General features: G+C 47.0%; 1 protein-coding gene across 3 annotated transcripts in view; it reads right to left on the reverse strand.

Moving 5' to 3' along the window:
• Positions 1–1,187: 1,187 nt before the first annotated feature.
• Positions 1,188–23,734, reverse strand: part of CHD2 (chromodomain helicase DNA binding protein 2) — an 82,471-nt gene continuing 59,924 nt past the window's right edge. For all 3 annotated transcript variants that reach the window (XM_054561958.1, XM_054561957.1, XM_054561959.1), the window contains 13 exons: positions 23,682–23,723; positions 22,982–23,121; positions 20,242–20,380; positions 19,890–20,040; positions 18,641–18,763; positions 17,280–17,408; positions 16,243–16,383; positions 14,494–14,628; positions 10,833–11,011; positions 8,825–8,924; positions 7,103–7,316; positions 4,226–4,472; positions 1,188–1,993 (listed from right to left, as the gene is read on the reverse strand). In XM_054561958.1, coding sequence (XP_054417933.1) covers positions 1,660–1,993; positions 4,226–4,472; positions 7,103–7,316; positions 8,825–8,924; positions 10,833–11,011; positions 14,494–14,628; positions 16,243–16,383; positions 17,280–17,408; positions 18,641–18,763; positions 19,890–20,040; positions 20,242–20,380; positions 22,982–23,121; positions 23,682–23,723 — 2,074 coding nt within the window. In that variant the 3' untranslated portion in view covers positions 1,188–1,659. The remainder of the gene's footprint in view (positions 1,994–4,225; positions 4,473–7,102; positions 7,317–8,824; positions 8,925–10,832; positions 11,012–14,493; positions 14,629–16,242; positions 16,384–17,279; positions 17,409–18,640; positions 18,764–19,889; positions 20,041–20,241; positions 20,381–22,981; positions 23,122–23,681; positions 23,724–23,734) is intronic.

The following is a 23,734-nucleotide window of genomic DNA, read 5'->3' on the forward strand; positions in this document are numbered from 1 at the left end:
GACAGCCACCATAGCCGCATCTGCTTCCCTAGGGCAATGCACCTCGGGGGTCTGTTAGTAAAGGCATCGGCGGTGCTGCCCAGAGTACCAGCAACAAGTGGTGATGATTTCATGAAGGCCCCAAGGTCAGTCCGGGGTGCTGAGTGCTGTGTGCGCCCCAGGGAAGGGTGTCCACCAGCTCCGAGCCTGGACACAGACGGGAGAGTATGTTCAAGTCAGTTATTCTGTCTCCATCCAGAAAGGCCTCTGGATACACTAACAATACTGGCAGGCTCTAAACACAGTGAGTGAACCGCAGGGCCCCGGGGCAGGGAAACGGAGGGAGGCCTGCCGGGGACGGGACCGCCGTGCCTCCCGGTCCTGACTCGCTGTCTGCGGCCCAATCATTCCTATCATGGGGGAAAAACCAATTTACCTTGGGTCTATACATGAGCTGACCTCATTCTAAAAGAAACTGAGTGCAGTTCTAATGACAACAGTGGAAGCCTGTTCACCACAGGTCACAACTTACTTTTGTTTCACCTGTCCACCTCCAATGAGTGGCAGGAGATGTGACTCTGTGTCATCTACTTCTTTGAGCTGTGCAAAGGGGACTGAACTGCAACCGGCAAATGCTGACCTAGCACAACACTGACCCCCCCCCCCCGCACTTCCTGGCACCACCCCCCACCCGGGGCACCCGCTCACCACGCGCACCCCAGCTTGGCGCCTGCCAGCACCGTGCGGACCAGCAGGCCCGCCTCTGCTCCCCGCCTCCCCAGGCCCCGGGCTTTTACCTCTCGTCACAGGAGTCAGAAACCACCAGGGATTCCAGTTTCCGGCCACACTCCCCCCACCGCCCTGCCCACTCCCAACCACGTCAGACCCCCACTGACTTCCAGCTGCCTCAGCAGCACCCAAAAGTCAGCCACGCAGACCCAACTCTCCCTGGCCCGGGAGGCCCACTCAGAAGGACCACACCTTCGAAACGCACAGACAGTGTGAGAAAAATTAGTGTTTGTAGGAAAGGGGCCATTGTGGGGTTGTTTCCCTCTCCCCCCCCCCACCCCCTGCAACATGGGTACCACAAAACGAGGCCCAAGGGCATCACTTTTCCCAAGAACACGTTTGGGGGGGTGTGCCTGCTCCCCCCTTCAAGTCCTAGGATGCGAGCGCCCACCCACTCACCCCCACACCCCACCCCCCATCAGCAGCATCGTCACACCATCGCGAACCCAGTCACGCACTGTCCGCTGTCCCCGCAGGTCCCGGCAGCCTTCATGCACACGTTCCTTCCCCAACCACCACACCCAGGTCCCGGGCACAGTGACCCCGGCGAGAACACATTCATGAGCGAGCGCCCATCTTCCTTCACTGGGGAAACAGCCCGTGAAGCTGGGACACAAAAGTCACCTCTTCCTCCTAGCACCCATCGAAGTGGGAGGCCAGAGCCAGGCTGGAACGGGGTGGGGTGCCGGAGTGTAGGAGTGGTGACCAAACCAAAGCTGGACCGAGCCGAAGCCCCCCACTCCCGGAAGCGCCCCTCAGCCGACGAGCTGACAGCAGCAGCATGTCCAGAAACGCCACTTACTGGTCTAGGTAACTGGCTCCTGTTGGATCAGACCAAAAATATCCAGGTGCTTAATGACTCTTGCTCTCCCCTGTTTTCCGAGCTGTCCTTTATGTTTTCCGAACATTCCAGTTATAATCTGGGTTGTTTTTCTGTTCTAGTGACCTCTCCAGAGGAGACCTATGATCCAGGGGTGACTTGGAATCGTGAGGAGATTTCTGAGAAGGGGGCGAGCGAGGATCTGAGACTGCAGGGTGCAGTGGGGGCAGGGGCTGTTTGTACTCCCCCAGTTTGTCTGTGTGGAAAGAGCGGTAATGGTCTGAGGGTCCCTGGCCGTGGTAGCCCATCGGGGGACGGTGATCAGACATTCGTCGGAAATCCTGCTGGTGGTAATTCTGCGGCCTAAATTCATCAGATCTCCTCCGCTTGGAGTCATGGTGGTGCCTGAAACAGAGGTGCAAGGGTTAGCGGGGAGGCCACGGCCAGACTTCATTGTTCGGTGCTCTCTCAGGAGCTCAAACTCAAGGACACTTCCACAGGACTCACAGCAAGTGCTTACATTACTAGGAATCAAAACCAAAACAAAAAAGTAATCACAAAGGGCTATTTTATCCTTATTGGCGAAACACATCCTTTGAAATAACGTAAGCCTCGTCAAAGCTGCAGTCAAACAAGTACACATTTGGACACGGATGCCTTTGGACCGTGCTCCCTGCAGGAAAACTGGCAGGGTCTACACACACTCATAGTCCTTGACCCAGCCCAGGAGAAAAAGAGCCACAGAAACTATTCAGGGACTTACTAGGAAGAGCAACCGCCACAATCAACTTAGATATTCCACAGTAGGTGAAAGGTTAATTATTTTTAAAAATGGGCTCAATGCAAAGAATATTAAATTTTTTACTTAGGACCATGGTAAACTGCGTGTTATCCTAGTAAAAGAGAACTGGTGCAAGTCAACAACAAAAGAGACAGACAATCCAATTCAAAACTGGGCAAACGGCTTTAGTAAACATCTCTCAAAAGAAGGTATACAAATGGACACTAAGCATATAAAGAGATGCTCAACATCCTTAACGAACATTAATCATGAGAGAAATTAAAATCAAAACCACAATGAGATACCTCTTCACACTCACTAGGATGGCGATATTAAAAAAACCAGGAAGTTAGCATTGGCAAAGATGTGGGAAAATTGCAACTCTCCTACATTGCTGGTAGGAATGTAAAATGGTTTAGCATCTGTGGAAAAAAAGTTAGGTGGTTCCTGAAAAGTTAAACACAGAAGCACCATATGAGTAACAGCTCCACTCCTAGGGTCACGGTAGCAGCGTTTACGATGGCCGAAAGGGACAAGCAACCCAGTGTCCGCCCACGGGTGAATGGAGAAATAAAATGCAGCCTATACCTACGATGGAATCTTATTCAGCCATAAAATGAAGTCTGATATATGCTACAATGTGGATGAGACTTTAAAACATGCTAAGTATTCAAAGAAGGCAGTCCACAAAGGCCATTTTGTATGATTCCATTTACACAAAATACCCAGAATAAGTAACTCCACAAAAACAGAATACACACTGGTAATTACCAGGAGCCAGGGACAAGGCAGAAGAGAGAGTGAGCGCAGTGGGTACAGGGTTTTCTCTGGGTAATGAAAGGGTTGTGAACTTGGGAGAGGTGGCGGTTGTGCCACACTCTGAAGGTACTAAATGTCACTGAGCTGTTCATCTTAAAATAGTTCCTTCATGTTATGTGAATTTCACCTCCGTAAAAAGACAGAGATGAAGGGTGACTTCAGGTTCCAGTCGAGACTGAGGAATGGGGATGAGGGTTACCCTCCTGCCCAAAAACCACCCGAGACAAAATGTACGCAAACAAAGGTTTTCAAGACATCATGTCCGATGTAAGGCAACAAAACGATGATTCCGGAGGGACAGGGAACTAATGAGAGGGGCCTGGTCAGCGCCCGCTCACGGCCTTCCGGGAGCATCCAGGCTCCGCACAGGGCAGACCAGAACCCAGCAGACCGCCCGGCCTGACAGCGGGGCGGAAACAGAACCCAGGCAGCCGGAGTTCCAGGACGGGGGCACAGGAGAGTTCCGCACACAGCAAGCACTTCCGAGCTCTGCAGAGGGCCCCTCCCACGCTGAATATTCAGGGCACACTGTTCGGAGTGTACGTGTGAGAAAACCAGAGAAAGGCCAGGGAAAGAACCAAATAGCTCCCTATGACCCCAAGAATAAAACTTAAAACCTGTAACTTGGCATTCAAGGCCTCCCAACTGTGGGATCAGTGACTCTTCTGGGTGTCCTTTCCGGGCGCCTCCGCCCTGGCCTGGGCGGCCTAGCCTAGCTCTCGCCGCACTGACTCTTCAGCGCCCAAGGCCAGAATCACCAGCCTCACCTCTCCCTCGGCCCTCGGGGGGAAAAACCCCTCAGAAGTCCCTGCTCTCAACCATCCTTCCGGCACAGTGGCAGCTGCCCACATCACAGCTCCTCCACAACACGGTAAAGACGCCGCGGTGGCCTGAACCTGTGCTCAAACTCGGGAAGGGGTCTGGGCACGTGATGAGATTATCAGCTCACTGCATCTGCTAGATGATACATCAATGCGTCTGTCACTTGTCTCTCCCCCGTAACATCCAGCTCCTGGTGCCCCGGGCCTTCCGCATACCTGTCATAATAATCCCTGTGTCCCCGGTGGTCTCGATCGCTGCTGTACTGGTCATAGGGTCTCTTTCTGGACAGGTTGTTGGGCCGGTAGCTCCCAGAACGGTGGCTGTCCATGTGTCGCCGGTCCCCGTAATGGTGGTCCTTGTACCAGTGCTGCTCATACTGATGGTGCCTGTCGCTCCCCCACGGCGGATTGCTGTTGCCACCACCGTAGTTGAACTTTCTTTCCCTCTGCCAGTCTCCTCGATCTGCAGGAAAAGAACGAACGGTCTCATGACTGGAAGGAATGACTGCATTTTCGCTTCCACTACAGTTTAAACTGAAAGGCACATGTTATAAAGAGACATTAAATTTCCTCCGTTTTGGCCCTTCTGTGGCTGGTAACATATCACTAATGAGTCCTAACATTTTTTCCTCCACATTTTAAGGCAAAGGAAAATTCACTGCCTTTCTCCTTCTGAAATCTCATTAACTATCGCTTCTCATTTCTACCTGCTTAACTTCCAGTCTGGGGCAGACCATTAAAATGAGATGTCACTCGAAAAACCGAACATTAACTCAGAAAATAGCACTACAGAAATTCACAGCTGCAAGGTAATAACCTCCATTTATATGTCTCAAGTTTATTTACCTGCTAGTACCATAAGCTGTGTCTAGTCTCTGAAAATTATTCCAAACTACACTTGCTGGTTCTCCTATTCTTCCCCTGCCTGCGCGAGTGAGAAGACGACCTCCCTTCCCGTACAAGTGATCCCTGCAGCTCTGGAACTGGGTCAGTGCGCTAACTTGCGAGGGGAGAGCCAAAGTAAAAGTTGTTTTAGCTTTTTTATAGCCTCCATCTTCCCCTGCATAGAAAGATCATGCTTATCTGAATCAAAAGAGGTAGTGAAAACACAGCAGCTCAGGAATGGAGGCTACAGTGGAGTGTCCACTCAGAACCTGAGGATTTAGGGCCCCCAATCCAATGACAGATATCCTGCTGAGAGAAGGCCGAGCGCGAGCTGAGACAGTGTCCCCGGAGGAAGGCCATGAGGAATGCACGCAGAGACTGGGCGGCTGGCAGCCCCCAGGAGCCCGGCAGCGGCGGGGAGCACGCCCCCCTCACTTCCTCCAGAAGGAGCCAACCTGCTGACACCCTGATTTCAGCTTCTGGCCTCCAGGCTGTGAGAGCACACATTTCTATTGTTAAAAGCTACCGGTGTGTTGCAGTTTGTCATAGCGGCTTTGGGAAGCTGGCACAGAGATGCAACCAGGAGGAAAGACGTGGCCTCATGGGGAATCCAATCTTCTGTCTACAACGAACTGAAGACCAAAGACATGCCACCAAATAAATGTCTCCACTCATGTTGCTGGTCTTCTAGCATTTTTCTACAGAGCCAAAGAATAACACCATCAAGGAAACTATGCAGCTTAGAAATTTATACCATGAAAACAATGTACAGTCAGCCAGCGGCTTAAATTCATCACTGATCCAGGGAGGATCAGGCCAGAGGACTGAGAAATAAAAACCTGACACTTCTACTTAAGAATTAACAAACCACAACAAAATGGGACACCTCCACAATGTGAAAGGAGCACTTGAGGACGGTTTCAAACCAAGTGGAAAGTCCGATTTCACACAGGGTGTCAATGCCTGTGGTGCAGGGCAGATGCTTAAAACCCAAGCCAAGTCGCATTTATTTCCAGAGAAATCACACAGTGCTTCTCTTTCTTCTTGAACCCTCCATGAGGTAGGTCATTGGTTAGGAGTACCGAGCTATTAAGGAGATGGATGAGGAATCCAGGGTTTAAATAAAAGACTACAGTTAGCTTAATAAGAAGAGTTCTTTCAAAGGATCAGAATATAAAATCTGTGACATCACAGGAATAACACAAAACCAGCCTAATCCCAGGAAAAAGCCGGCACAACTAATACAACCAGATCTAAGCACACGGGGACAGTTCCCGACGGCCTCGTACAGTCATCACCTACCCGCGCCCCCACCCCAATAAAATGGTGATCAACTAATGTGGACCTCTTTTGATTTTTAATATTAAAAGACATCGAACTTCTGCTTCCAAGTAGAGAGCTTGCAGCAGAAATTGCGCATTGCCAAGAACATTAAGAAAGGGCAGATAAACAAAAAAGAACCTGTTTAAAGACATCAAAGAGCAACGAAAGCAATCAGGATGGGAAGGAGTAAGATTCCAAAGAGCAGGAAACCTCAGGCAGGGAAGGGCCGGCCGTGGCCCCGAGCGCAGGCAAGGCGCCGAGTGAGCTCTGCTGGTCACCCTGTCGCACGGCCGTCTGAAGTTCTGCTCCTGCTCGAGTTCCCTATTTCCAGCTTTTGCCCAGTTTTCTTTTTTCAATTTTCTCTTTTAAGCAAATAACAAAGACCCAGTTTACTGGCTTTACATTTTACACCTAAGCTTAACAGTACATATTACACAAGTGTCAAAACTCGGGAAGCTGTGAGCATCCATGCACACTAGACGGCGTCCTCAGCTTACAGTAAGCCAGGAATGTACTACCACCATTATCTCTCTCACGGCTGAATACTGGGGGAAAAAAAAATTGGAATTACACCTTTTTTTATTTTGTTACCCTTTTGTTGTTCATTTTCCAATGGTTCTTTCAATATTAACAACTTTCATCATTTAACTGTGATGTATAATGTAAACTGTTTCTCTCAGCCTATCATTTTTTTTGTTTATGGGGGCTATGTTCTTCTTTAGGTTAAAAGGACATACTTTTATTTCATGTTTTATCTCATTCTGAAAACAAGAGGACAATAAAGTGATGGTGGAGGGTAAAGCACAAAGGTCCAGCTGCTGTCTCTGGAAAATAAAACGATTCTTCTTCCATTACCTCTTCTAACAAGTCCGCCCCATGACCTACCTGCATTACTGAAGTGCCTCTTGTTGGGGTGATTGTAGTTGTCCCGTGGGTGTCCGTGCATCTGCGGGCCGTGGGAGGCAGGCAAGTGAGACTTCTGAGGGTGGAGGCTGTGCGGGGTGTGGGACTGAGACATCACGGAGTCCCGGCTTGACCCCGAGGCCTCGGGCCGGAATGGCTTCTTACCCCCAATCACATCGTCCTTCTTCTTTTGCTCCTAGAGAGTAAAAGGAAACCAGAGACGCTCAAGATCCCAGGCTGCATTCCCAAGAACGGTATAAAGATCATCACCTTCACACAGTGCCCCCCTGGCTTCCGACCTGTCATTTACTACCTTCTTTCCAAAACCAGCCCAGCAGCACCGCTGAGCTCCCACCGCAGGAACGCTCTCGGCGCTCCACCTGCGGCGCTACCCTGCTAGGCCGAGTCCACCGGCGCGCGCCTGTACGCACAGGCCCGGACTGCTCGACGCCACCCAGGCCACGGAGCAGGCACGCAGGCTGCCAGCGTCCTCAGCGACTCCCCTTCCACGTAAAGCCAAGCCCACCTGCTGCCTCAGGCTACCTGAAACAGACAGCCCCAACTCGTCTAACTGGGTCCACGTCTTCTTTCTAAGCCACTTTGGTGTGTTTCCTTAATACATGTATATTAAACACAAATGTTATTGGGTTTTATTTTTCACTTAATATATTGTGAAAATCTCAGGTGAATACTTATTTCTACAATATTACATTTAAGGCTGAATAATACTCCCCAATATGGATATATCATGATTTATTTAATTATTTCTTACTACTGAACATTAAGGTTATTTCCACTACAAACATGTTTCAATCCTTCATTATCTCCTTAAACTAAATTCTTAGAAAGGAAAGTCTGTGTTCTTGTCTTTAAAATTATTAGTTACTTCAGGGTACCATTCCATGGCTCAACACAGTGCTGGGCGCACGACACGTACTTCTGAGCACCTGCCCTGTGCTGGCACTGTGCCAGGGGCCGAGGGTACAGCAAAGACCGAGAGACATAAAACCTCTCCTCCCCCAGGCTGCTGTGGTACCGAGTAGGCAATAAACGCTTCCAGACGGGCCCTAGTGGCTAATTTGGGCTGGGCCCACATGCCTTGTCAGCAAGTCTGCAAATGTGCCTGGCCGCGCAGGGAACACCGCCGCAGCACCGCCGGCCAAGTCGCTGCTGCGCCCGCCCCGCTACACCAAAGCGGAGGCGGCTTCTCGGCCCCCACTCCTGTGAGCGCCTTCATGCGAGCAGTGTGGACCCTCGGTACAGACGCGAGGACACCAAGTTCACAGAGCCCAGAAAAGAACAGAAAAAGGATTTTCTGCCCACAATCCTGCCACCTGTCAGGAGCTGCATTTGTAAGCTGCAATAGACAAGTGCGTCTGCAGGAAAACACGCATAAATGGTTCCAGGAAAGAAGAACAGAGGACAATGACCCCTTGTCAGAATTTCAGCCCTGCCTGACACAGCCAATAAACGTACCGGCCATTCTCCCATCGGGTCCTGTTAGGTGTGCTCGTGGCGCGTGCCGAGCCACTGCACAGCTAACATGCAGGGCGCACAGGACAAGGCAGGGAGAGACCCAGCGCCCCCTCCAACACCAACACCCTGTGCTTCTACAATCATCTCCCCGGGGAAAACAGTGATTAAGGAATTTTCCTGTGGAACTGGTTTTTATCTGTCTGAATGAAGATTAAATTTGTATTTTACCTCCTCTTCTTGAGATCTTTTCTTATGAGCCATCTTGTATAACTTATGTAATTTTCGAGCATCGAATTCTGTAAACTTGGACACAAAAATCCATAGGTTCCTATTAAAAAAAAAAATTTCTGGTAAATTACAAAACTAAAAAAATAACTTTCCTTTCAATTTTGATTGATGGCAAGCTATTAAATTCACTGTGCAACACTCTCCAAGTGTAGAAATGAAGTTAGAGAAAAATATTCTTTCAGGTCTTTGCCTCAATCGCACACCTCTACATGCTCCTGTCAACGGCGTCCGACCGAGGTCCGGAGACCAGGGTTCTGTCTCAGAGCTCAGGCCGCTCCGCGGTCGCACTGCCACCCGGGACTCCAGCCCGAGTCTGCCTCTGCCTTCTGCACCCCTGGCCCCTGCCACGCAGTCCTCCAGGACCACCACCTCCCAGGCGGGGACCTACATCCAGCCGGGGAGCTGTGTGTGGCTGCTGCCCCTTCTTTCCTTCCGGAGGTCAACAAAGCCTCGTTTTTCCTTAAAACTGAGGCACCCCCGCCCCCCAGTCTCTGGCAACAGCGCTGCCTTCAGCCTGGCACATAGCGCCCGTGTTGGCGGGGGAGGAGCGCGCCACACGGGGCCTAGAGCACAGAGACTCAGGCCCTCTCGGGGAGCTGGGACGGATGCCTCACACCCTTGCGCTCTTTCTAAAGCAGCCCCGCCCCTCGCAGAGCACGGAGCCGGCTCCCCCCCCCCCCCCCCGCATACACATGGTGCACCACGGAGAAAGCCGTGCACCTTCCTTGCTACGGGCTTCTGTAACAGGACGTCAATCATCTTAACAAACTGCCTTTAAAGGCTAAAAACCTCCCAGCCCCCGCCCCGGCCCACCACGGGCCCTTGAAGGCTGAGAACGCTCCTCATCGGAGTCCGCTCTGCTCTCCATGACCAGTTCAAGCGCACCTCCTGACCCCTCGGCGGCATGTGCCTTCTCCTTCCGGGAACTCCTACTCTACTTGGTCCTGCAGTTACTACTTCACGATGGACCCTTCCTCAGGAGCGAGCAAGAGCTTTCTATGAACTACTGCCAGCCAGGACTCAGTGCCTGCTGCATGTACACACACAGGCCCGGTGCACAGCAGGAAGCCCAACCTACGGATCTGTGTACTAGGCTGACCTTTTGTTATCGTTCAATAGGGATTAAGTCTGATTAAAAGAAAGCCAGATGGCTAGGGGACAAGGAATAAAACTACACTGTTAACAGTGTAAAGGGGAAGAGTGACATTTTAAAACTTAAAAAAGTTTCTGAGTGTGACGCATGCTATGGATGGCATCACGATAGAAGGTTTTATTAAAACCATTTTTGCGCCAAAACCAATCCACTGATATTGGGCATATTACACAAAGATAATAATTATATTGACCATGAAGTATAGAAGTAACGGTGGGTTATGGAAAGAGATTAATGTTACAATTGTCTTTGAGAAGTTTGTTGTATTTTCTTAAAATACGAAAAGTAAACATATAAATGAATATATATAAGTCATGATGCCTTACAAATTGAAGTTCTGTATTAAGAGGATTAATCCAAATTACTGCTCGAGTTATGTAATTATCACAATTTGGTGACTTTAACCTGTTTCCCCTCCTGTGTTAGCAGAAAGCTAACCAATTAGTTAATATATCTTAGTATCAACTTCAGATGGGTAAAATAATAAAACTAGATGATTTCTACACCTTCGTTTAAAGGCTGAGTCTTTATTCTGAGAATAGGCCAGCAAAGCCAGTCTGTCTTTCTCTTGTAAATTAATGACATCATCCAACCCATTCACAAGACTGGTCTCAGTGGAATGGCCTATTTCAGGAATGTAAAACTGAAACCTTGCAGGTGTGTTGCCAAAGATGGCTTTCACTGGGGGGAAAACATTTCATTACGTGCATATGTCACCTCTTACAAGACAAAGGGAAATCTCTTTCTCTCTGTCTGTCAAATCAGAGCGGGCAACTGGAGGCCCAGGCGGGTTACCTCCTCCACAGTTTGATGTGCTCCTGGTCGGAGTAAGCTTTAAGGCACTCGGCTATTCGGTCTCCGATTTTCAGCAGGCAGTTCCGGGTGTGTTCCAGCTGCTCTTGCACATTGAGCCCTTTGTCGGGTTTGTCCAGCTGTTTCAGTGCCTTTTTCACGGGCCTCATCCTCTCCTTACACTGAAACAGGCCAAGAAGGTAGAGACATAAAGCATCTGCAGCAGAGACGTTTCCCCCTTCGCTTACTGTGCCCTGAGTTCCCAGAGAACACACAGCCCACCCCCGTGCCGTGTTATCACTAGAGGAGGTGGGTTAAGCCAGTGGAACAAGTATCAATGTCAGAGTCAGAAACACCTGAAGTGCAAGTCCCACCACCACCGCTGAGAGCAATGACCTTGGACACCTTACTTGGCCTCTGAAAATGCTGCTGTTTCCTCCTCTGCCAGAGGGGCCTGATAATCCCACAAGGCCTTCATGAAGATCAAATGAGAAGCAAAATTACAGACCTAGCTTGAAAACCTCCAATTACAAACTAGCTAAAACTGCAGGATAAACTACTTACAAGTTTTTTATTTTTTTAAGTTAATTTTTACAAGCTCTTTAGGCTTCTAAGAAACTCAGGGAGGGGCTTCCAGATAAACACGTGAACTGAACGTAAGAATCTTTTTCTCCCCTCCCCAACCCTGATAAAACGATAGTAAAGGGATTGTCTTAAAAAGCCGATAAGCCTACAAGGAAAAAATGAGAGCAACAAAATACTGGCACAGGAGAAATGACTTGTGAGAGCTGAGAACCACCTGAGGTATATTACAAAATTCCCCCAAAGCTCTGTCTTTAGAAGTAAGGGTGAGGGCTAAAAATAAGGACTGGTTTTTCCAAGACTGCCTAAACGTAACAGGTACTCAGACTCGTAGTGGACACCCAGGTCTCCAACACCGCCCAGCATGAGACAGGGAAGTTTATTCTCCTTCCTGTCTTGACAGGGTAGAAGAAAGCTCTCTGCACGGGGCTCTGCAAGCAGAGCTGAGGGGCAGGGTTACTGCGCTGAGAACAGAATTATATGAACACAGGCTACGAACACATGCGTACTAGATGAGCCACAGCCCAGCCTTATGCCTCTCAGATTCCAGAAGGAGGAAAGCCAGGCCTTCACCCCCCAGGCAGGAGATAGGGAGATTTTTCTCCATAAAATCTGACCACCCAAGAGGAAGTACCAAACGATGCTGACTACTCACTGGAAGTTTCCCAGGGAAGCTGCGGAGCCAGATCACCCCAGAGCAAACACTCTCAGTCCACCAAGCCCCACCCACACGCTCAGAACTCCCAGTCAGAGTGAGTCCCCACCCGTAAGTATGAGCAGACAACCTAGGGACTACCGGGCCCATTTGAAGAAGTGCCTAACATGAACAGAAAACAAATTAAAAAGAAGAGACAACTGAGGATTACCAAGCCATTTGAAAAACATTAAAGATGGAAAAGAGAAATATGAAAACATTCAGAGAACCACAGGGAGGGGAATGTTGGCAACAAAACACAGTAAGAGACACAGAAACCTCAAAAGAAATAATGGGAGATAAAGCTGAGGGGATCCCCCAGAAAGGAGAGTTTAAAAAGCAGACATCGAAAACTGAAAAAATAAGTAACATTAGGGACCACACTTTTAGAGTCCAATATGCAAAAACAAGGAAGTTCCATAAAGAGAAACTAAGAACTTAGAGGGAAATTATCACGAGATAATTTGAAAAACTTTCTCAGACCTGCTGGACATGTAGCTGGCACCATGAATCAACAGGCCTCACGACGTGACCACGAAACACCAGGACAACGCAAGTCCAACAATCTTCCACCACTTTGTGCTAATGCCCATAACCCAGGCTCTCTTACCGAACTGCCTGGGACACAGGACAAGATCTTTAACTCTCCTCACTGTACTTTTTAATACGTGACATTGAGGTAATTAGTTATGTCACAGAACTACTGTGGAGAAAATACACATAAAGCATACAAACAATGCCTGGCTGTTTACGGGAGCTGTTATTATTGTCTTTAGAGACCTAAGTAGTAAAAGTCTAAAATGGCCCATGAAAATGATAAATTGAATTTAGAATTGTGGTCACTCCTCGGGAGGTAACAAAGGAAAAGCATGGGCTCAGGGTTAGGAACAGCAGTGGCTTTAACTTTATATTCTGAGCTTCAAAAACGCAGATGTGACTCAGCTTCGTGGCACCATGTGAATGTCTATTACACTCCTAATACTTCTATTTTTAAAGATTTCATAATGTAAAAACAAGAGAAAATGAGACAATATGTAAAAGCATTTTTTAAACTGGTATGAATTTATTCATTTATTGGTATTCTCCGAGCATCTATATGTAAAGAAAGACACAGAACTTGCCCTCACAGAGCTCACACGCTGAAGAGTAAAGAGAATGAAGAAAAATGAGGTAAGTACGAAGAGAATATGTACGTGCATACACACATGCTACAGGTTTGGGGAACACAGAGGAAAAGGCAGAGAGAGAGATGACTACCTTACGAGGATGAGGTCAAAATTCTATCCTCTACTGACGCAGAGCAGGAATATTTTGAGATTTCGAAGATCATTTTCTCTTTGAGACAGAATTAACTGTTCAAGTGAAACTGTAATTTGTGAAAATTGGGGGCAAGGAAGAGACAAGAGAGGTGGGGAAGGGCGCTGTTGAGAATGCAGCACAACGACACACGGACGCACGCACGCAGCCCCAGGAAGGAGCTGGGGCCCGGACGACACCCGGCTTGCTCCCAGACCCGGCGAGGCCTGGTCCCTGCACACCCTCCCGGTCACAGGCCCTGTCCGTGGGGAGAAAGACCACAACCGAGGCCACGTCTTAGCTCTGACCACCGCAACGAGGAAGCACGCAGGGTACCCCCTTCACCGCTGCTCCAGCTAAGTCGGCCGGGACCCCAGCCTTGTGTCCTGCCATGCTGTCCTTTTCTCGCTACTCTGGCCACCGTGGCCTCTGTCACCTCCTCAGTACACCATGCTGGGTCCTGCCCCATGGCCTTCATGTGTGCCATTGCCTTGCCGGGCACAGTCTTCCCTCCCCTCCTCCCGTTACCTTCCCCTCTTCCTTCAGAGTCCAAGTCAAACATCACTTCCTTAAACATGCCTTCCTGATATCCCGACTGGGTCAAATCCCCTTCTCCCAAGATCCTCGTGGGATCTGACGGTTCTCCTCCGCTGCCCCATCACAGTAGCACATACACAATTTGTGTAGTGATCTGACTATGCCCCCTACTCAAGTGTAAAGTCTCCAAGGACAGAAAGTTATCTAAGCACCATGGTAACTCCAGGGGCTGCACAGAGGCATTACTCAGTGTTAGCTCAGTGAACGCGTCTGTTTTCCAGATGCTACTAAGGGACCCTGCAGCCCTTTCGGACCAGAAGCACAAGACGTGACCTTCCTTCCCTAAAATCCTTTCTCACTGGAAGTAGAGAATGAAGATCTCTTCCTACCAGCCTTTTCCAGGGCTCAGGTCTTTCGATCTTGGAAGCTACGTGTTTCCAAAGTAACATGCTGAGGCTTAGACTGAATGAGGCTGTGTGGCTGGACCTACGAAAGGGCGAGCCTCAGCCAGCGCGGGGGCTGCGGGCGCTGGCGTCCCTCAACGTCAGGACTTACTATGCTGAATGTCTCCTGGTCCAGATCATCCTCCTCATCCTCGCCAATGGGGACAGGTTCACTTCCTGCTGTAATATGGACAGGACCCTGAGATCGCTTTGATTTACTCGAAGATTTGGCATCACCACCTTTAGGCTTTTAAAAAAGAGTTACAAGGAGTCATTGTCACTTGTGCCATCCTGCCCTGCGGTTTGGACTTCCTGCCTACGTCACATCACTACTGCAGGTAAATATGCTGGCCTCTGTTTATAAAAAGAAGTAAAATAAAGTCCTCTGGGACATCATGAAGCCAGACCTACATGATTAATAGCTTAATCACACATCATTCCCAATTCTGTACCCATTTCAACTTTACGTACCAATTTTATGTACCTAAATGTACGAATTTTAACTTTAGATTCATTGATGCTATTTTGGCTTCTGTTCCTTCATCCATAAAATGCACAAAAACACCATCGAGAGGTTACAAGTGTAAACTGACAGAGATCTGGTACAGTATCATGTAGCAAGTTTTATTAACAGCTTCTAAATGACTATACATTTGTCTAAAAAATTTTATTAACAAAAACATTCTAAATGATTAAAATCTGCATAAATCCAAACAGATAAATCTCATTCCTCCATAAAAGGCGGCAGCAAGGTGGAGATATAGACAACATATATAAAACAATGGCTGTATGTATGAATATTTAAAAACAAAACAATACCATGTTTTGTTTGTGATTATATATTATGTAGTAAAAGCAGCTATAATATCTGGGTGGTGGATACATGGATGTTTGTTAAATCATTCTTTATTCTTTTATTTTTGAAATATTTCAGTTTTTAAAAAAGGTACCTCTGTGGAAGCACAAATGTGAAGACATCTGTCACAGGATGGTTTATAATATTACAAATTTGGAAGCAATTTCAATCAGGTGACATAAACTGCTTCCAGGCTGTTATAACCATAGAGAATCTTCCCTATCTCTTTATAAAAAATGATTTTAACGTGTTTATTCACTTGGAAAGCTGTTTGTGATATAGTGCTAAGTGGGGAGAAAAGGCTTCTCAAACAGTCTAGTCTGATATTTATTTCGTATTTGTTCTTACATGCGTTATGAGAGACGTTCCAGAGGTACAGAGCAAGAAGCCTACTAGAGTTATGACTGCATGGTAGAGTTAGAGCAGTTATTTGTATGTTTTAACAATGATTAGAGGCTAATTACAAAATAATTTCATTAGAAGTCAGCAAGCATACATGCGCCACCGTACCAGAATCCTGTGGTTTGGAATGAACTTCATAAAACCCTCAAAGGGAAGGTTATATAATAGCACAACTTTTCACCCAATTCTATTCCAAAAGCTTAACTCTTGATGGCATTTGGTTTGAATGCTAAACCCTTCAAATATTCAAATTCATCTATGGATTGTGCTCATCTATCATGAACCTGAGAACATAACCTCAAGCAGTTACCTGTAAATGCAGATTTCTCTCAGCTGTCCTATCTCACTCAAACATCCCCTCTGAAATATGGAAAAAATGAGCAAGTATAGGCCTCCTCCATGGAAGAACAGCCCAAACTCTCACACTCCCTTCCCTCTGCAGGGAGAGATGCCGGCCTCAGTCTGAGAGCCCCCTTCTTCCTTCTCGGATGTGTCCACAAGATGACGATGATTGCAGGGCCCTCAACCCCCATCCTATTTCTAAATCCTAGAAGGGAAGGTCAGAGGCTGCGGGCAGCTCAGTAAGTAGAATAACACAGATACCTTCTCTTTCTTATCTTTCGACTTCTTCCTTTCCTTGTCCCCATCTTTGTCTTTCCTAGAACTCATTTGTTTCTCCTTGTTCTCCTTGTTCTCTTTCTTCTTCTGTTTCTTTTTCATTGGACTTTTTTCTAAGCCATCGTCCTAGAAGACAAACAGGGCTATGAGCTATGGCCACAAACTTTGTATTGACACATTTCCTCTCTGGAGGAGGAAGCACTGCCCCCAGTGGCTCATCGCTGCATCTACACCTGAAAGCACATTTTCAAGCACACAGCCTTAAAGCACGCACCCGATTCTAAACTCTGGTGATGACCAGTTAAGCCAGGAGAGGCTTCGCTTACATCTTTTCTTTCTCACAGCAACCCTTCAACACCGGCATTCCCATTCCCATTCCCAAATAGAAAAACTGAGGATCAGAGAGTAGACAGCTATCGGCTAGGAACTGGTGAGATTGCTAGTGTGTGAACTCATGTTTGCATGGCTCGGGTGTGTGCTCGTCCTGCACCCACCGCTGATCCTCTTGGAGCTAATCTCGAAGCACAATTACACTCGAAGAGTAACACAATAAAACCCCGTAAAGTTGTCCCTCACTGAAAAACGCCGAAAGGTGCTCGTTTCCTTTCCACTTGGCTTAGACCAGAGGTTACAAACTGGCTGGCCTTGGCCAAGCCTGACCCACAGATCAATTCTGTTTGGTCCAACAACAAACTGAACTGCACAGCAGCTGTCCCTGTACATGAACTCCCTGGTTGTGTCCCCACCATTCCCTGCTGGTCCCAACAACGAGGCAGAGTGTCAACCGCTATTTAGCACTGCAACGTCCTTGGTTCCCTTCATTTACTTCCATTACCTGTGAACGTGCAACTGCTGACTTAAATGAACAACTAACATCCCTCTCTGATTAAGCAAAGACATATAAATTCTGCTTTATCTACTCTACATGTACACCAAATAGATTTTCAATGGAATGGTTTTCTACCAATCGGCACAACAAGCATAGCTTAAAAGTAACCCTCAACTGGAGTACAGCCCCGTACCTTTACTTCCCCCTCCTCTGACGGGTTATCTGAGTGTCGAGGAGATGAAAAGTCAATCCCTTGCTCGTCTTTCAGCCTGGGAGCTTTGTTCTCCTTCTTTACTCGAGGCTTCCGCTTCTTTAATTTGGCCTGGAAAGGGAGAGATGATGATGATTTAATGACAAATCAAGTCCCTTAAAAGCATGGACAGAAAACACGATGACTCTCTGAAACAGTGGCAGCCATATATTCACACAAGGAAACTGAAAGGAGTGGGACCAACACGCCCAGGGCGGAGGCCCGCAGGTCGCTCACAGGTCCTGCCCACGCAAAAATGCCCGTGGCCTTAGGCCTGCTGTCCCTAAATCCTGCTGATTTTTTTGGAATTCATCCTAAAGACGTAATTCAAATGACGGAAAATCACCTCGTGTACAAAGATACGGATAAAGATAATATATAAAATACAATACACTTAAAAAAAAAAACAAAACCCAGAGGCATGGTGCATCTAAAAATAAGAGAAAGGTGTCTATCCACTCAATGAAATCTAATGTGAGTATAAACACACCTCATCTGTCTCTCTAGAGCATAACTTACAGTATATACTCAACATATTATCTGGAGAATGACACAACTTATGTGATGCTATTACGTGGAAAAAAAAGAAAAACAAGGTGTGGAATTAGGTTAACTTTTCCCCCTACAACTTGTTTTGTTTATTGTACAGGGATACTGATACGAACGGCACACGTCTAGGAGCACTTAAGGACCACATAACACACAAAGGATGATGCCAGGACCAGATGTAACTAACTCATCGTATCTTCTAACTGTGACAGCCATCTTTTTAGCTCTGAATTGAAAAGCTGGAAAACTAAGAGATACAGCTCAGATGAGTTCACTGGCAACTCACTTGGTGTTTGTCACTGAGCAAGTAAGGCCATCGTGACTGAAGCTCTGCTTCTCATTAACTGTGGATTCCTGTTACCCATTTTGCCCCTGACTCATTACTGCAAGTAGCCCAGAGTGAACTGTAACAACAGGCAAGCCCAGTGTATTCAGACAGTTACTGGAAACGTTCTGAAATTCAGGAAGCAGCATCAAGAAACAGCAGCGGTATGTCTGAACCAAGTGACACTGAGAGCAATGCGGGCTATTTCAGGACAATCTTGTAAGAAAGTTACCAAGATGTCTGGGTCAGTAATTAAATGAGCACTTCTGTTATTACCAGCCAACCATCACTGCCTGAACCAGCGCAGCAGCACCTGACTACGCACGAGGCTGCCGCTCTGGGCGGCGGCCGCCGCGGGCGTCTCTCCTCCCTAACCTGCGGGGCTGGAGCCCCAGGCCGCTGAAGGATGCCAGCAGGCAGCCGCACTCACCTCTTCCCCGCCTGACACGGCTCCCTTCTTCTCCAGGCTCTTCCTGAGCAGCTTCAGCAAATAGTCCACTCGGGTCTGTAGCTGCTTCCCCTGAGGCTTTTTATCTGTCTCCACAGGCAGAATCTTCAACAGGAAAGGAAGAGAAGCACCCGCCACCACCCACGTCCCGGTTAGTGGATCAGGATCAACACAGACGACGAAGAGCTGAGCAGTCCTTTCCCTCCCCAGCCACCCAAGATATAGATACAGCCTCAGATCCTATCTCATGTCCATGGCTCCCAGTCACTGAAAATCCCTTATGAGCCGTTCTCGTTTTACAAAATGGGATGGAGAAATCCAGCTCTCCCACTGGCTCCTACCTGTGCTGTTAACAGGGTAGAACAACTCAGGTAGGAGGGGCTTGTTGGCTTCATCTGCTAGAACATCCCAGCCGTCGTGATTTCCTCCTTCCAGGAGCAGGGAATCCCTGGAGCTAGGTTAAAGCTTCGTTTTAGATTGAAAATGCTTCTTAGAGCATTGCCGGAGAGCACTGAGCTATGCCAGGACAGGATCTGTCCCTGCTATCAGCTGGACCTCTCAGGCCACAACGGATTTGGCCTCAGCGCTTACGGCAGGGTGCTGTCACCCTCTTTAGGACGTTGCACGTGGGAGGAGCATTATTCGACGTGCCAGGAAAAGCCCTGCCAGGAGCACAACATGGAGCGTCCTTCTAAAACCTGAGCCAGTCAGCTTTCCCTGCTTACAGCTCTGAGCACGGCCTTGCTACCTGGTAGCCTGCTCTGCAACAGATAGGGTGGGAGGCTCGATTTTGTGGGAGAAGTACGGCCAATGTTTAATTCCATTACAAAAAACACCAAGGTGGTTCATTCTTTGTGTAGAGGAGAGAGAAACGGTCGTTTCAAACACCGTTGCCAACAAAGGGCCAACAACTCAGGCCGAAGGATGCTTTTATTATTAATAATCTTACCCTGGTATTTGTTGCAATGAGACTGACCTATAATAAAAAAATCAGAATTTTAAGATTTCTCCTGTAGTTTCCCCAAAATTTTACCTATCACCTTCCTCTAAGACACAGTGTGACAGTCCACTACCAACGGTAATATTCCCAAGGATAATGAAATCCCAGGAATTTGCTAGTGTACTAATTTCCAAGTTGATCCCCGCTCCCCCCGCCAGAAAACAGTTGAAAATACATACAAAAATATGCAACAAATCTTCTAGAAGCCTCCAGCATCACAGAGTTACTTACTTTGTCAGTTAACTTGAGCTCTGGATCTGTTTTAATCAGCTCCCAGTTTCCATAGCCGTGTTCATAAATCCCCAGCAGGAGGCGAGAATCATCCTCCACTCCCCACTCTACATCGAAATGTGCAGCTTTGACTCGACAGGTTAAACAGTATCTACAGGGATTCAAAAAACAGGAGGGTATCAGGGGAGGGGCCTTTCTGATTTGGAAATAAATGCAAACGAAAATGGACAAAGTATTCTGACATGTTAAAGAGGCGGCAATGAAAACATTACATAAGGACATGTAACTATGACGTCAAGTCTATTCTCTTACAGCTCAACCGCATGAGCACAGGCACATACAGCTCACTCACTTTTTTTTTTCTTCAGGGTCCACAGGAATAGATTTATGCAGCATCTCAAACTCTTCTTCATGCTGGAGAATGGATTTCACATTCACCTGAACCCCAGATATCTTGATTGTTGGACCCCTTTTTTTTCCAGGTCCTTTCCCTAAAGAAGACCAATTTCGCACTAGTTAAATAAGAATTTGCTGAAGTTCCACAGAAAACATGTATAAAACCCTAAATCCTTATTCCCTCAATTTCTGTCTACTGTTAATCAAACATACAACCTATAAGGCAAAAAACCTGTCTCAGTTAATGTTTGTAAAATAACCTCGAAACAATTCATTTTTTTTAAGACGTAGAATTTTTTTATTCCAGGAGTGTTTATAATTGTATTCTAATCTTCCCATTTTAAACTTTGGTTCTAAAATTAATAAAAGTAACCAAAGATTATGAAGGAATTAGTGCTAAAGATTTTTCTTTTGTTTTTCTAACTACTCCATTCCACGAAGTTTTTTTAAAAGTGTTTTAAAGATGATCTCTACAGAAAAAGTATGAGGTCAAGCTAATACCTAACACATTTGAAATGAACAAAAGATGTCATGGAAAGGTTCCTCTAACCCTTGTTTCAAATTAAAATAATCCAGCGAGGACAAACAAAACCCAGTATTCCAACCGGAGTCCAGCTGAAACCACGAGAATAACACTGGTCTGGGAGAGCGGAGATGGCTCAGCGTGTGAGGAAAGATCTCATTTTTTTAAAAACATGCAAGTCAGTGAAATGGCACTAAAATGACAGACAACTACTTAGGGATTCTTCTGGAATCCACTAGAGCTTCTCTTGCAAATGCCATTCCCAACAACACGGATGGGCTGGGACAAAGGTGGTAAATGGGCAAGACCCTCCTCAGAAAATCAGGAATCTGAAGTGTGTTCCCAAATCTGCACAGACTATCCCTTCTCCCCTTCTGCTTTTAGTTACGCACCTCTCTGGGTCTGCTTCCTGGGCTCCAATAAAAAAGCAGACAAAGGATAAGGACACGACTTGTAAAAAAGGAAATTCAGAAGATTCCTCAAAACGTGAAAAAAAAAACTCGCGCTCACTTGTGATAATAGAGATGCAAATTAAATAAATACACATGCCATTTTTACCCTACTGTGTTGGGAAAAAGAAAAAAATTGGAAAATATTATGTTAATGAGACTAAGAGAAAACAGACATTCTCCTTCGACGCTGGTGGGACAGGAAAGTGCACCATGGGACACGTACAGCAGACTATTTACCACAAAGCTGTAACGCAGCGGGCAGGAAGCCCCGGGTCCGCTAACAGGACCCTACAACTGTGTGTCCGTAACAGTCTATAAGGGTCTTAAAAAAAAAATCAGGAAGTGTAGAAATGATGAACCATTTTTAATGAATATAGCAGGTATATATTGCATAGGAAAAAATAAAATGGATATACCAAGAAAAACTCTTAAGTGTATCAGAAATATAAAAGTAAATGAAATCACATAGGTACAAGGGGGGGAAAGTACAGTTAATTCCTTTTAAAATCCCGGGAGCAGGGAAAAAGCACTGTGAACTTAGGTTTACTTTTGGGTGTTTTTCTGGCGTTATGAAAGCACATATTTGGATCACAGTCCAAACCACTCAAGGCACTGAAGTTTCCTTTACCAAAAAAAAAAAAAAAGAAAGAAAAGAAAAAGAAATTACACCTAAAATTATTTTTTTACTACATTGAAGATATTTGAAAATTTTCTGACTTCAATAATATCCTTTAAAAGAATACCCCAAAGCAGGAGCACCCCTTTAGTTAACGAGGATGCCTGCCACCGCGGTCCACGCCCGAGTGAGCTAAGCACCCTACCTGTATGGGGTCACTCAATCACCCAACCCTCTGAGGCGGCTGCTATTACGCCACTTTCCAAATGAGACCGTGAGAGGCTACGCCTGTCTCAGGCCTTGCAGCTAGGAGACTGCGGAGCCCAGATTCCAGGTACACCGGCTGCCTCCCGCGCCAGACCACTAACCACAGCTAACAAGCCTCTGGTGAGTAGTGCAGGCTGGCAAAATAAGGGAGGGACTGGCATAAAGAAACCACAGCCCAGAGAATCAGAATGACGACACCCTCGCCTCTGTCTGAGGGGCAACTGTGAGGGTGTCCTTTGAGCATGAGGATGTCAGAACTCTGTTCACAACCTCCCACACCTGCTGCAGGAGGACAGGCAGAAACACTTTTTGGTGTGAAAGAGAGAATAAGCTACAGGTCAAATTCAATTACGACAAATTCTAGTGCTATGAAAATCTCAGTGTGACACAATGTTTACAATATCCATCCAAAATTTTACTCCAGTTGATTCTCTAAACCCTTTAAATTTGTCACAAAAACAACAAAAAATAGGTACATGTACACCCAAGATAATTACTGATACTTGTGGTCTACAAGTCCTTATTGACAGCCAAAATACAGATGTGTCTGCTCAGCTTTACCCATTCAGATCTTTAGATCAAACCAATTTAAGTTTTCTGTAACAACATAAAAAGAAACCATTTGTCCTGTTCATCACTCTGTACCTTCTGCAAATCAACTTCATTTGCAAGTAAATCTTTGGAACTCACAAAAAGGCAGGAGTGAATACACATCTCAAAGGAACAGAGAGGCATGGGATCCAAGTCTACTCCCGTAAGAGAAGCCCCATAGCAGCAGCGAGCCCAGCCGACTAGTGCCAGGTTTGGGAGGCGCACTGCAATCGGTGTATTGACTTACCCTCGCTGGCATTCTCTTTGAGCTGCTCCTCATACTCCTGCATGGCTGACACACAGCTGTTGTGAATCAGCTCGCCCAGGCGCTTCAGGTCTGCCACAGACTTGTCGACGAGCTCGGCATCCCGTGCTATGCACTCCAGCCTGAGGACAGACAGACACGGGGACACTTCAAGGCGTGCGCGCGCTCTTCTACTGCCGCATGAACCACCACCAGGTCGCACAGCGGCCTGCTCCTGCAAGGCCACCTTTCTCGGCATTCCTTAGTCGACAAGAGCCCTGTGACCCTGACTGAGGGCGAAATGACTCATGTCCCTTCCTAAAGAACGATACCTTGCCGTGGTCCAATTTCAAAAGGCAGGGTTTCAGCAACCTGTTAACTAAATGAGCTGCCTGGTAATGGTGGCAGGTTAGTGCTGAAAACAGTATGGCACTGGTCTGCTGCTTCTGTGCCCACTTTCCTTTTTCCAGCCTACTTTCATTCATCACAATGTTCCCAGAAGCAAAGTACGGGAACTTCTACAATATGTTTTTGATCTCTAAGTCATATGGAGCGTGTGAATATAGTGTAATGCCTAAAAATCGGTCTGTCAAAAGGTGCCAGACCTTAAGTAGAAATAGTACCCCGCCCCCCGCCAAAAAAACCACTCCTGCTATAAATAAAAGTCAAAGAGAGGCAGATAAAGAACTATTACTAAGCTTACCGTTCAAGAGGGAGACCAAACTTCTTATATGCCTTGATGAACCTAAGGAGATG

The sequence above is a fragment of the Pteronotus mesoamericanus genome, unplaced genomic scaffold (assembly GCF_021234165.1).
Source record: "Pteronotus mesoamericanus isolate MK-2021 breed Mesoamerican mustached bat unplaced genomic scaffold, CSHL_Meso_final scaffold_582, whole genome shotgun sequence".
In the NCBI taxonomy this organism is placed as follows: domain Eukaryota; kingdom Metazoa; phylum Chordata; class Mammalia; order Chiroptera; family Mormoopidae; genus Pteronotus; species Pteronotus mesoamericanus.